Source organism: Prosopis cineraria, unplaced genomic scaffold, assembly GCF_029017545.1.
Source record: "Prosopis cineraria cultivar Desert tree isolate PC_DT_omini unplaced genomic scaffold, ASM2901754v1 PC2, whole genome shotgun sequence".
NCBI lineage: Eukaryota > Viridiplantae > Streptophyta > Magnoliopsida > Fabales > Fabaceae > Prosopis > Prosopis cineraria.
In genome coordinates, this window is record NW_026555333.1 from 17835673 (window position 1) to 17850168 (window position 14496).

General features: G+C 28.1%; 1 protein-coding gene across 1 annotated transcript; it reads right to left on the minus strand.

The window, feature by feature from the left end:
* Positions 1-7415: 7415 nt before the first annotated feature.
* On the minus strand, positions 7416-8537 carry LOC129303863 (NDR1/HIN1-like protein 6). Its single transcript, XM_054943410.1, has one exon. It carries the CDS (start codon positions 8373-8375, stop codon positions 7581-7583), a length of 795 nt encoding a protein of 264 aa, XP_054799385.1. The 5' UTR covers positions 8376-8537; the 3' UTR covers positions 7416-7580.
* Between the last annotated feature and the right edge of the window lie 5959 nt (positions 8538-14496).

The window sequence follows — 14496 nt, forward strand, 5'->3', positions numbered from 1 at the left end:
CACACGTGTTGAGTTGTGGCAAGTCGTGTGAATAAGGGGTCATGTCACATATTTGAGAATATAATGACAATGCACCTAGTATATGTGAGATAAAGAAGTTATTAAATGAGAAATGATGAGTTATGATATGTGTGAGTATGTTTTAAATACTTGATTTCATATGCATGTGCTTGTTTTATAATTGATATATAACTGTATAAGGTAGATTTTATCTTGGTTACTGAGTGGCTAAACTCACCCCTTTCATTTAACACTTTTTAGGCTCTAGCTCTGGTGTAGAGAGGGAGAAGGCTCAAGAGGTTAGGAATTAGCATATTCTTATTGTATACCTTTAGTTTAGATTTATCTTGTGTAATAGTATATGATTACCAATTCTAGATTACATGCCATTACACTTATACTATTTTGTTATTGCAAATGTCTGATTTATATTTTGGGCCTTGTGTATTTGTGTATGTTGTGATATATATATGTTAATAGGGCTAAAATATTAGTGTAAGTGTAAAAATGAAGGTTTGAACATGTTTTGATTGATTTAGGTACAATGCAATGGAAAATTGCCTCCCCCTCTGTTTTTGGTAAAAAGGAGTTGAGAAGTGAAATTTTATTCTACAGTTGTTTAAGTGCGTATGACATGTTGTACTAATAGTTCTAGGTTCAATGGATATGGTTCAAGTATTAGGAAAGGCTTTTGACACTTATTGAGGGTTTTGGACACCCTTTTTGTATGAAAGTTGTAAAAAGTAGTTAAAATGTGTTTTGGTGTCCAACTTCTTGGTGTGACTTGTTTTAAAAGTGAAACCTATGCCATTAGCTAGTTCATGTAAAAATATTTCTATAAACACCTAGATCACGTCATTCGGACATCGGACGGAAAATCGGGATGCGTTGGAAGTTTTTTGATTTTTATGTGCAACACGCTGCGGCGCGCATGGTGCCTGAGCCACGGCTCGTGGCACAGAGAGTAACACGCCAAGGTGCAGCATGCATGAGTCGCGGCGCATTGCCCTGTCACACAACGAAAGAATTATTTTTCACTTGTTTTCAATTTTTTTCACTCCTCTAAGGTATCCTATACTTTTATAAATTGTTTTTACTCTTATATAAAAGGCTATGATAATCTTGAACTCTTTTTGATTTAGAAAACTTGAGATCCTTTGAATTTGAACTAAAACTTGATAATCATCTTTTTGTGTTAATCCTTTGATTATCATGAGTTTTATTTGGTTAATTGTTGTTAATGAAGTGAGATATTATAATAACGCTTATGAAGGGAGTTCAAATGGCCTTAGGACCTTTAGTTGCAAAGAGTTGAATTTGAATTTGACTGCAAAGTTTTGGCAGATGCAATCAATGCTAGTGATGAGGGGCCCTGATTGGCATAGTAGTGGTAGTATAATTTCTGATATTGTGACACTCAAATCTAATTTTACCTTCGTTTTTGTTGGATTCCAAGATTGGTTAACCTAGCAGCCCATTTGCTAGCTAGTAGGTCTCATGAGGGAGTGTGCTGTTGGATGGGTCTAATATCTGATAAGGACACTAGATAAATCAATTATTTGTTAAAAAAATAACTTCACTTATTAATTTGTTAATATTTACTTATTGGAATCCTTTTAAAAAAATTAATTTCTTCTACGGCTATTTCTTGATATCCACTCTTAATATAATACTTTGTATCATGGGTTATCCTTGAATGATGTTTACAGTTTATCATTATATTTCCTTTGGCCTATATTATAAGGTACTTTTAACCACCTCATCAGAATCAATGAGTGGTGGTTAAGTTATTAATTTTATTTAAAAATATAATAAATTTTTAATTTTACCTCTATTTAAATGAAATATTTTCAAATTTACATTACATTTTTTAAAGTTAATAAGTTTAAGTAGGAGTAATATTAAAAAATATAATTAATATCTTACCAATTATTTTATATTAAGGATTAAAGGATTTTTCTAAAAGGCATGTCATGAGAGGGAGCATATCTTTACTCAGTGGCAGAGCCACATGAATTTGAAGGGGGGGCATATGAAAAAAAGTACTTTCGTAAGAATGAGATATTGGTATTTATATTTTGCATCCTTTTTTTTCATAGTTTTCTTTTTAAACCATTTCATATTATTTTTTAACTCAGATCCAAAATTAATTTTTTTAACTAAAAAGCCTAATAAATTTTAGCCCACAATTTTAATATACCCAAATAGTAATGTTATTTTATAAAAAATTAATATTTATTAAACCTTTAAGAAAATAAGAAAAAAAATAATCTTGCTCGCGTCATTTGAAATCTCAAAACAAATTTGTGAAAAAATTAGTTGAAATTGGAAGACACATTGTTTATCCATTAGTTTACATTTTTTTAAAATTAGCAATGGTGTTACCTATTGTCACATCAATAGTTGAAAGAGACTTTTCTGTTATAAAGCTTGTAAAAATTTGGTTGTGCAATTGAATGGAGAATCCATAGATGAATGATTATCTTATGACTTATATTAAAAAAGATATATTTGAAAACATTGACAATGAGTAGATTGTTTAACAATTCAAAAACATGAAATCATGTAGAGAAAATTTATAAGGTATGTAATTATTAAATAATTTTTTTTATTTTTTTAAATTATGAATATGTAAATGATTTCGCCCCCTCTGACCTAAGATCCTGGCTTCACCACTGTCTTTATTTATGGTTAAAAAAAAAATAACATGGTAGAATGTTCATGAAGAGGACTACATGATGGGGGTATCATCAATCAATACAATATATATACTATAGGAGCCATCTTTGGTTGAAAAGATTATTTCCCACAACTCTTATGTTTATTGAAGCAAAATATTATCATGCGTGTCTTCATGTGTGTGTTGTGACGGATTTTCCCTATCAAAGTATCTTCGTCATGTTCAAAAAGAACAATCAAACTATTGAATTATTAGTTATAACTTAATTTATATTAGCTAAATTACAATATAAAGATTATAATATATTTGTGTTTTCATATATAAATTAAAGTATCAAATATGATTATAATATAAGTTAAATTATTCGTAACGACAGAAAGAATTTGAGAAGCAAAATTCCGTCTCTAAGGAGAAATTAGCGATGAAATTAGTATTAAATAATTTATAAAAAATTTGTTGGTAAACAATCTATAAATTTTTTTGCATCAAATAATTACTCCCTCTGGTCCTATTTAAAGGATAGAGGAGAAAAATTTTTTTGATATTACTTATAAGTTACGTCATTAAATTTTTATCGTAAAATTCCTCTTTTATTCTTCATTGAATGTTGGATAGAGAAAATATTTATTGAAGTATGCATATTTTAATAGGGATAGAGTTGAGAACTCATTAAATTTTAAGACAAAGTTAATGAATTTTAAAGTTTTTCTTAATATTGATGAAGCACGTTGAAAATAACTTATAAATAGGATTAGAAGAGTATATCAATAATTTTGGTGATGGAATTGTGATGCAATTGTGACAATTTTATTTTATTTTTTGGATGGAAACTGAAATACAGAACTAAACAAAGGAGACAAAATACTGTATCAAGGAAGGAGCCCAAAAAAACAAAACTAATTTCACGTTCGTTTTTTTTAGTATATTATATAAAAGAGAAAATCTACACAATCCTAAAACGTGCCATATCATTAATGAAATGGAGAGAGAAAAGCCGCATCTGAATGCCCTTTTTCCCCCTTTTAGACAAAACACCACAAACGCAAAAATTCAAAGAAAACAAAATTTTCAACAATCATTAAAATTTTGCTTTCTGTCCATTTTCTCATGAGTTGGTTGATATTAAAGTCTATTTGTTATTATAGCTGCGTAGACTTCTGCATTTTGGGACAAGAAAATGAGAATTAAGGACCTCTTTTAAAAAATGTTTATATCAGGACTGTTTTAAGATTTCTAACAAGGCATTCACAAGATGGATGGGACCAAGACATCCCTATCTCGTGTACTGTCCAAAAAAAAAAAGATTGAAACTAAACTTTAGTTTTATGTCTTATCCCGTTCCGAAAGTCATCCTATCATGTTAGGAATTGAGATGGGACCGGGACGAGATCGGGACGTCCTGCCATCTTGATAAATCAAACAATGTAGAAGAAGTATCTAGATAATAATATTTATTAAAATTTTAAATTATATAATTTATTAAATTTAAAATTAAAATAACACAAACATATAAATCACAATAATTTACAGTTAATTATTGAATTACATTAACTACAACTACACATTATAATAGCAATTACAAGTGATCTTTAAGCTATAGGAGCAATAATAATAGGCAAGCCAAGCACAACATCAAATCATTGTTCTTCTATTTTAGTTGAGATTTACCAAACTAATTACTCTTTCAAAAATAGAAGAAATATGATATAAATAAAAATTATTAAATAGATAGATATAAGAATAAATTATATTAATATAATTAATATGCTATAAAGAAAGATATCACCTTGTTTACTCTGTGCTATTACAATTATTAATATAAAAAACTTTAGTTTTACATAATAATTGCAAGTATTGAAATTATAATTGATATAATTAATATAAATATAAATTATATTAATATAATTAATATATTTCATGTATATTTTTAAAATAAAAAATAATATATATAATATTTAGGATGGGATGGGACGTCGCAATGGTAATCTTGTATCCCATTTCATCTCGAACTCCTTTCCTATCTTGTCTCTTAAAATCCCGTTTTGATTGTTTTTGGGCCAGAATGAGACTCGTCAATTGAAATAGGTATAAGTAGGGGTGAGCAAAACTGAATTGAAACTGAAAATCGAACTGAATCGAATCGAATTTTATCTATTTGACTCAGTCTATTTGATTTTTCGGTTCGATTTGGTTAGTAAAATTTAAAATTGAATAGACCGAACTGATCGAACTACATATAATTTATTAATTTATAAATTATATTTAATTTATAAATTATTTTATTTTATTTTTATTTTTATTTTTAATAAAGAATAAAAAATAATAACATAACTTGAAACCCTATTTCAGTCAGTCACTCTCATCAGTAGGTGTTGTGACTGGATTATGAAGCCATTATTTGATCATCGGTGTTTATTTGTGGTTGTTTATTTGATTCTCTATGCCTTTATAATATTTGGATTTTATGTCATATGAGTGTAACTAGAATGGGCTCATATTGAAAAAATAAATAGAAAAAAAGGCCCAAATTTGTAGTGTTGTTTGTTTTAATATTTAAAAAATGAGCTCAATTTTAATAGCCCAATATGAAACTGAAAAAACGAATTAACCGACCGAACCGAATTATCAAATTTCAGTTCGGTCCTTGTTCGGTTCGATTGGTTTGTTTGGTTCGATTTGGTTTTTATTTTTAGTATTATTCGATCGATTAGTTCTGTATATTTTAGGACCGAACCGAACAATGTTCACCTTTAGGTACAAGTTGAACACCTGTAATTTTTAGTATAGAAAACGCAGGGTTGTACCAAAAAACACTTGCAACCCGGCCCGCAGGCCCAACTAGCTCAGAGTTAACCATCGAACAAGACCGGGTTTGACACCTGATACTGGAGACCATTTGGAATTGTTCAGTGTAGGTGGTTATCTTTTTTAATATTGAATAATTATATTTTTTTACACAAAAATTATTCAGGGCATATTTGATTTCTATTCCCATTTTTATTTTTAAAAATTATTTTATAATATAGTTTTTAAAATTGTCTCATTCTCTGGCTCCTTCCCACTCTCTGTTTTGGCATTGTTGTTTCTCCTCTTGAGATAGTATCAATCCCTTATTCCTTCATTTTCCTTCTTAGATGACTCTCATTGCCATTGTTCTTTGCTCTATTTGGTTAGCTACCATTGAGAACTTGAGTTACGATTAGATCCTAATTTGATATTAATTTTTAAAAAATTCTAGATAAACTAGAGCCGTCCTTCCTATTATCATTATTAGTTTTAAAATAAAATAAGTCAAAACAAATTAAATGTGTCCACATTCATCTTTGTAGATAAATTATCACTATCTTGCCAGTTGCATATTTTAAAAATTATCTCAGGCTTTTTCATTTTCACAAATTATTAGTGGAACACTAAAACGCTCTGATTGTGAATAAAAACTATTGGTTTTATCATCTTATACTATGATTTTTTTTTTGGCCACTGTCTTATTTTTTAATTGGTCAGTTTGATCTGTAATGTTGCACAGTGTTCTTTTGGAAATGAAATCATTTTTACTCAAACAATTAGAGGTTTTATCCTTTTAAATTTTTTTGTAGAGTTTAAAAAACGAATACAAATAATTTCTAATAATTTTATAATAATAGTTTATATACTATTATTGTCTTATTGGCCCCATTATATATATATATATATATAAAAACTGCATTGACAGTGAATTTGTTTTAAAAAATAATACTTCTTCATGTCCTAAGAGAGCTAGTCAATTAATTCACGCAAATTAAAAAAACATCATGTTAATTACTTGCAAAAAAATGTGTTGGTTTTTCTACAATATGAAAATCCATCCATTTAATTATTTATGTTCAAGTATCATCAACATAGCTTATACTCCCTCCGTTAAAAAATGTAAGACATTTTTAATTAAATCTCACCTACAATAAAATAGTTACCTACTTTCAAATTAATCTTATCTTTTCATATTTACCTTTATTAAATACCTTATAATAAATATAAAATCATTATTAATTGGGACACTTTTAAAAAAAAAGATAATGATTACATTTTAAACGACTAAAAATGTCTTATATTTTTTAACGGAGGGATTACATCTTGTGAGAACCTAACTTTATATGGGGTTTTGAAAAAAGAAAAAAAATATATAATCGATAAAGGATCGAGATTGTGGCCTTCCATTTTTGGGAACTGAACAAACCCTCCAACGAGTTTCTATATTTAAAACTAGGAAGAGTATAATTCATTTGCATGTACATTATTTATTTAGTGAAATATCAAAACACAAGTTCAAATTAATATATGTATCTATATATATACACACCTCATCAACTTGATTCTTTACTTCATGTTGAACTCAACTAGATTTTAGTTTTATGAATTGCGCACTAATTTTGGCAAAGAAAAAAAAATTGCACAAAGTCTGTTCATAATAATTAATTTATAAAAAATGTAACTTGATGTAGATTTTATTATATATATATTGATGTCTCTTTTTCTATAAATAGTTAAAATTTTATTTACTCTCCAAAATAATTCTTTTGCACTTATATTAAATAAATTCATAAATTTCGAAAATAGTCCAACTTGATGATCAGAAGAGGATATAAGACTGTAATGAACAATCAGAGTAACAATACGTCACACCAATAACATTCACATTGACAAAGAACAAAACTACATAATGACAAAAAAAAAAATCATTAATGGAGAGGGTGAAAAAGAAACCACATCTAAATCTGCATTTTATTTATTAATAAAAAACTCAATCATCACTACACTAAAATTCAAAAAGAAAAAATCAAATATATAATCTGCGACAGCAATATAATTAATCAATATATAATCAATGACTATATATGATCAATGGAATCAATGATACTCATATTCACAACCTAATCCCACGAAACTTGCAGCTACTACTCTGAATCTTAATACCATCTTGAGAAGTAAGACTATCCACTATTAACGTACACCTAACTCTGAACTTAACCTTAAACAGCTTCAACTTCCCAAGCTTCACTCTCACAGGTTGCTTCACCTTCAACCTCAGAGGAATATTCCCTGTCTCTTGTTGCTGCTGCTGCAACCTGGTGAACAGCCCAGAAGCATCCTGTGTCTGCCCCGTCATGAGGACACTAAGCGACGTCGTATTCCTGTGTCCCTGGTAGAACTTCGGAAACGATCCTATGGCTAGCTTGGTTTCCTCGTACCATGACTCGATGCGGCTGCCTCCTTCGTAGTATATGCCGATTTTCTTGTTAGGGTTCGTGGCGGTGATCCGAGCGTCGAACGTGGCGGAGAGGTTGTTGCTGTCGGTGCCGGTGAGGTTGAACTCCACAACCTGTAACTGGTCGATGGAGAATTTCGGGAACTTTGGTCGGAAGACGAGGTAGATGATTCCGACTGTTATGCCGACGGCGACTATGAGGATTAAGAGGAGAGAAAAGATCCAGCATAGGAACTTGCACAAGCAGCTTCTTTTTCTCTTTGGTGGCTTCGAGTGGCTCACCGGGAAGGTTCTTTGGGGAAGCTGTTGCGGAGATGGAGAGCGGTGGTGGTCGTCGGACGACTTGGAGGTGTTTTTGGGGAATAAAGGTTGGGTGGGTGAGGGTGATCGTGGTGGTGCCTCGACGTCAGTGAGTGGGTGGATTCGTTTCTGCTGGTTGTGATGATCGGCCATGGGGGAAGGTTGATGAAAGACGGATGAAGATGCAGAGAGATGAAGTTAAGATCTTCTTCTTCGTGTTCTTGAGATAATGTCAACTTATAGTGATTAGGACAATAAAGAAATGGTGGGTAGGTTTATTGGGAAGAAGGTCTGATCAGAAAAAGTCTGAAGGCATTGAGCAGGTCAAGCTTGTGTGTAGTTGCGTTGTATCGTGTGTATCCAATATGGTTGAAATTGTATATATTTGAAGTTATGAACTATGAAGTATGCCTATGAAGCTTCCTTTGTTGACTTTGAAAATGAGTTTATTTATTTATTTTTTTAAAATACCGCGTCTGAAATTCTGACTACATAATATACCATGTGGTTTCCTCCAGGAATAATTAAAATTTTAGTTTTTTTTAATTATGTGTACTTTTTCTACAGCTATTTTTCTTTTTGCCACAATTTAGAAGCTCTTTTCAATGCGGGGGGAAAAAAAACCAATAATGTGATTTCGTAATTCCATATAAAAGAATTAGGACTTCAATTCAATAGCTGTTTTTTTTTGGGTAGAATCAGTAGTTAATATATATATATATATATATTATACTATATTGGCTAATTTAAATTTGAGTATTACTAAACTTAAATAAAGTATATATCTCTTAATACGGAATTTATGGTATATAAAATTTGAGCTGTTGACCTTATTTAAACACTTACTATTTATTTAAATGAAAAGAAAATTAGAAATGAAGGAATAATAGGAGTAAAAACTCCTAAGTATTAAGATTTTTTACTAGTTTTAAAAGTTTTATTTTCTCCAAATATATTTTTTATTTTTCTCTCCATCCAAATTTTGCCTTATTATATTAGTGTGACTCCCGTGAAATTTCTTAAAAAGACATTCTTTAACAGAAATTACAAAATGTTAAATGTGGACGAAATTAGGGTTTGTACTTATAGTGTCATTATCAGGTGTGAATTTAATATCGAAGACTTCTCAATCACATGTACAACAAATTCAAACATGAACTGCGTCCTCACGCAGCAAGCTCCTAGTATGCTGACATCAATTTCGTTTTGTTCAAATTACAAAAACCTTTCTTTTATTTTTAAAATTTACACTTTAATTCAATTATTAACACCATTAAGAATATTCCGTTAAAAATTTTAAAATACTTATTTTTTATTCATAATTATGTTAAAAAATTAAAATTCATATTCACCTTTGTAATCTAATTGTCTACTCTCTCTCTTCTAATTTTACGAGCTTTAAATAGTTATGTTGATATTTAAATAAATAATTTAAAATTGTGTTAAAATTAATAAAATATAAATATAAATTATATATTTTTTATTCTATCTCTCAGTATCTTGGAAAATCTAGAACTATTATCTGCTCCCGCTTAAACCAATCCAATCCCCATTATATGACAGCATTATTAGCAATGATGGCCTTACAGATATCTCAGCAATGCCTTTGATATATTTATTTATATAATAAATTACTGAATATAAATTATATCAAATAATTTATTATATTAAATCCTTATTTCAGTAATTTTTTAATTTTTCATTTGAAATATTATATTGGCCAATTTATATATGTAAATTTTAGAACAAAGTTATTGAATAAATATATTTAAATGACTAAAAAGTTTAAAATATAAATAAAAGGGTAAAAAAATATATATGCATTAATTTTTTTAGAAACTTAAATGATGTTTAGACAATATTTTATATTTAAAGAAAAGATATTTTAATTCAATATATGTGACAACGTTCAATTAATGGTTGAATGGATAGATATAAAATCTTAAAATTAGAGAGGATATTGTGTTTTATATCTATTTATACTGGGAGAGGTTTATAAATGTTTTAAAAAAAAATAGAAGAGAAGTAAATGTAAAAATGAAAGTCAGGATATTTTAATCTACCATATTTAATTTCATGATATTCGAGATATAATTAGATATTAAATATGAGTATTTCTTTTGATAATAATAAAATATCTTCCTCCAAGTATTGAAGGCAAATGTAGAGATTTTCCAATTAAGTCTTCAAATGGTACACAATCAATTTATTAAAAAAAAAAACATATTTGGGTTATTATTTGCTGAACTTTCTTCCTTTGACGCAATAGTTTCGTGTACTGCTTCTGCTTCTGCTGCATGTGACGAAAGCTCCTAGTTGTTTTGCGTTGCTTTCTAGATCATATATATATATATCACCAATTTTTTTTTTAAGAATTGGACTTAGAAAAGGATCTAAAAAATTATTATAACAAAATAAATCATAATGCAAACTTCTTAAAAATACAAGAAATTTGTACCGTTAATCCGTTATTACAACAATATAATTTTCGTTTTCTCACAAGCTAGTATTGCAAGAAAATTATAACTTTCATTAAAAATTTTATAAGATCTAGGGCCCTAGTTGGGCTGTAATTTTTTATTTTGATAATAATATTATTTAAGTTGAAAAGTTTGGAAGGTTCTTGCATGACCTTTTCGGTAGTTAGATGATCTGATCTTGTTTATTTACTTTACGCGTAGCCGTTTTAGAAAGACTATTATATACAATACATTCAACATTCTTGTTTATCTCAGCATTTATAATTGATGTAGACTTTACCAAAAACAACTTTTAATTTTTAATTTACAAAGAGCATGAGTAAGGAGAGAGAGAGATCATACTCATGTTGAATTAAGATTTGGGTCTAATCACATTCACTCAATAAGTATATCTCACGTGTCATGATAATAATTTTTCAATTTAATCAAATGGCTATAACAAATTGAATTTAAATTCGGTGAGTGGATTATAATACGTGTCTCTATTATAGTAACTAGATTTTCTTTTAGAAATTTAAAACAATCATCATAATTAAAGTACTCTTTACATATGTTGTTCCTCCAAAAAAAAAATTGACAATCAATATTTTTTTATTATTATATGATAAAATCTCTTATAATCAGTTGATTAAACTCAATGATTGTGTTATCGTGAGATTGAGTGTCGGATCCAAATCCTTTCTACAACACAAAGACCACTCAACTTTCAACACATAGAGTGGATGATTTCATATTACTATGTTTTCAAAGAGGTGATATATATTGCACGCAATGGTTGACACGCTATGTACATGAAATGAATTAGGAATCCCTAGTCATAAGCAGAAAAATAATAAGGCATAATTTATCTACATTGGAAAATGACAATTAGGAATCTTATAAGTATATTAATGATAGTTACAGACCTTAAATTATTAAAATTTTAATAAAAGATCATGGTCTTTACTTATAATTAAAAAAATATGGATACTTATTTGAGAAATATACTAATTGTAATGTCAATTGAAAACTTATCAAAACTAGTTGAGAATCTTAATTTTTTATTATCAATATATAAATAAATCACTTGAAAAATCAAACATTAGCTCTAATGCAAGGAGTTATGGCAACTTAAACACAAGATTTTGAATTTGAATCCATGTGGATGTAGGAGATGTTTTTGAAAGAGTTACTCCATTCAACTCGATTATTATGTTCAAATCTAACTTGGTCAAATAGTTATATAAACAAAAAAAAAAAAAATCAAACATGCAACCTTTCCGCAAAAATTAGCAGTTTATTACTTGCCAATTGCCCCAAACTGGCACTGCTGGGTTTAGATGTTACAAGTATATTATTGGGAAAATTACTAAAAGGTCTTTTTTAAAAAAATAAAATAAAAAGCCTCTCTTCTCCTCATGGTGATTTTGATAAGGTCACTTTAGTAAATTTATATAAAAACTTATTTACAACTAAGGTTTGTGGGACTTAATTAAGAGTTATTTTTGCATTTCATGGGGTTTTTTTTGGAAATTAAATTTCTTTCGTGGACCACTTACTGATTTTCCCTAAATTATTCAATCTAAATATGCACACATTGTCAGCACACATACACACACATATCCCACCCAGTAGCTTGATTTTCTGCATATGATAGAGGGCTTAGCTAAAGCTATAAACATTAAAGGGAAATATTATTTTTTTCTTATTCACTACAAAACTTCCATTCATCCATATGGAGGATTAACTAACCTCATTAGAAGTCTTATCTAACTCAAATAGCTTTATTATAATAAAGGGTACGTAATTTATTCATTAGACTGATTTTCATCTCCAGCCCTTCTTTCCCCCAACCCCACCCCCCAAAAAAAAAATACTACCAAACATCACTCAGTAAATTATTTTGTTTTCATTACTACGCATGCCAAACATGTTTTTTTCCCCAACATTTATCTCCATTTAATTCCTGTTTTCATAATTCCTATCCCTATTCCATAATGTATGTACTTTCTCTGTTCCAATTTATAAAATACTTTTAAAAGTAATTTAGTGTCTCAAAATATATAAAACATGTTTATAAAAATAAAATTTTATTAATTATACTTGTTCCAAATATTACCTTTCCCTTCTTATTATATTTTATTTTTATTTAATGTTTCACAAATAAAGTTATATTAAATATTTATATTTATGAAAATTTAAATTTGTGTTTTAAAAAAATATGATTATAATTATATTTAATTAATTTTATTGACATACATAATTTTATCAAAAGTGCCTTATAAAAGAGGACGAAAACCATGACCAAACAAGGATTAACTTCATTTTTGAAGTATTTAAAAAAACCCGAATTGTATAATGGGATGATGAGATAATCAACAAAGGCTCATTTAGAGAATTAGTAATGCACATATTTAAAGCAAAAAGCAGTTCTACATATTGGCTAACGCCTTGTTTATAATTTTTATATACTCTTTCTAGATCATAATATAAATCATTATTAATTAATTTATGTTTTTCAAAAAAAGTTGATTAAAATTTTAGTTTTTTAAAAATTCTTACATCTTTATATTCGTTCCTTTAAATAAAATAAATATAACATTTGATAACATTTGACTTATTTAAAACACCCTCATTAATTATTGAGTGAGGCATGAGAAAAAATATATAAAACTTACCCAATTTCTTATATATTGAATGAAACAAGATCTCTAAAACTATTCTATATTAGGATTGAGAGGGAGTATTATTTAGTGGTACCTTTTAGGTTTTACTTTGGTGGAAGAGAATTATTTTTTTATATTTTTAAGTTTATTTCATTCAAAGCTAAATTTAAACTGGCGGCGGGCCTTGATTCGAACCAATTTAAAAGAATCCAAATTCTTTTATACATTAAATCTAGGAAAAAATTGCATTCATTGAGCTATAAAAAATATTATTTATAAATAAACACCAATACAATTTTGTTAAAATGGGAATATTGACTTATTTCTTACAAATGATGACTTGTTATTTGTGCTTATTTATGAATAACATTTTTTAAAGGTCCCTGAATGCAATTTTCGCTTAAATCTATTAGCCATTTGGAAAAGAGCAGGTTAATTTATTTTAATAAAAAAATTATTTAATAAATCTACACGAAAGGAAAACGAGTTGATTGATTTGAATGGAATATCTTTTTTAATTTGTGATAAGAACGACGGATATTAATTTGTCCATTTTTTATGAATAATTTTTTTTATCTAAGATTTAAAATTAAAAAAAAACAACTAAAAATAAAATTGACCAGTTATAAACTATTAAACACGATTAGAATTTGTTGAATTTAGCTTCCCTAAAGAGTATTGCACTTAATTTTGTTTCATCAATCACAACTACAATTAATCACATCCCAAAGAAGAAATAATTATTTCTTCAAGCTATTTAATTACAAGTCAATTTTCTATATTTATACATCAATATTTACAAAAGGACGAGACTTGAGTAATTAATTTCCTTATCAGAAACCCATATGTAATTCTCCTTTTTTATATGTAATCAAGCTCCTGTTTTGGTATTGGTAAAACAGAGGTAGCTTGGGTTATTGTTTCTTACTGTTATTATTGTTCATCCATAGGCATGTTGAAGGATGAATTTGTTAACGGTTAAAAATATAAGGATGAACAGTATATATGTTATACAAAATAAGGTTGTGTTTAAAATTTTTAAACTACAAAAACAATTAAAAAGTATAAGAACAATCGGATAAAATTTTTCTATATATTAATTTAGCAATTTTGTATATTGTATTATCATCATTCATGCCATATAAGATA

Coding starts and splice junctions, on each gene's coding strand:
- LOC129303863 (XM_054943410.1), bottom strand. CDS start 8,375: ATGGCCGATCATCACAACCAGCAGAAACGAATCCACCCACTCACTGAC.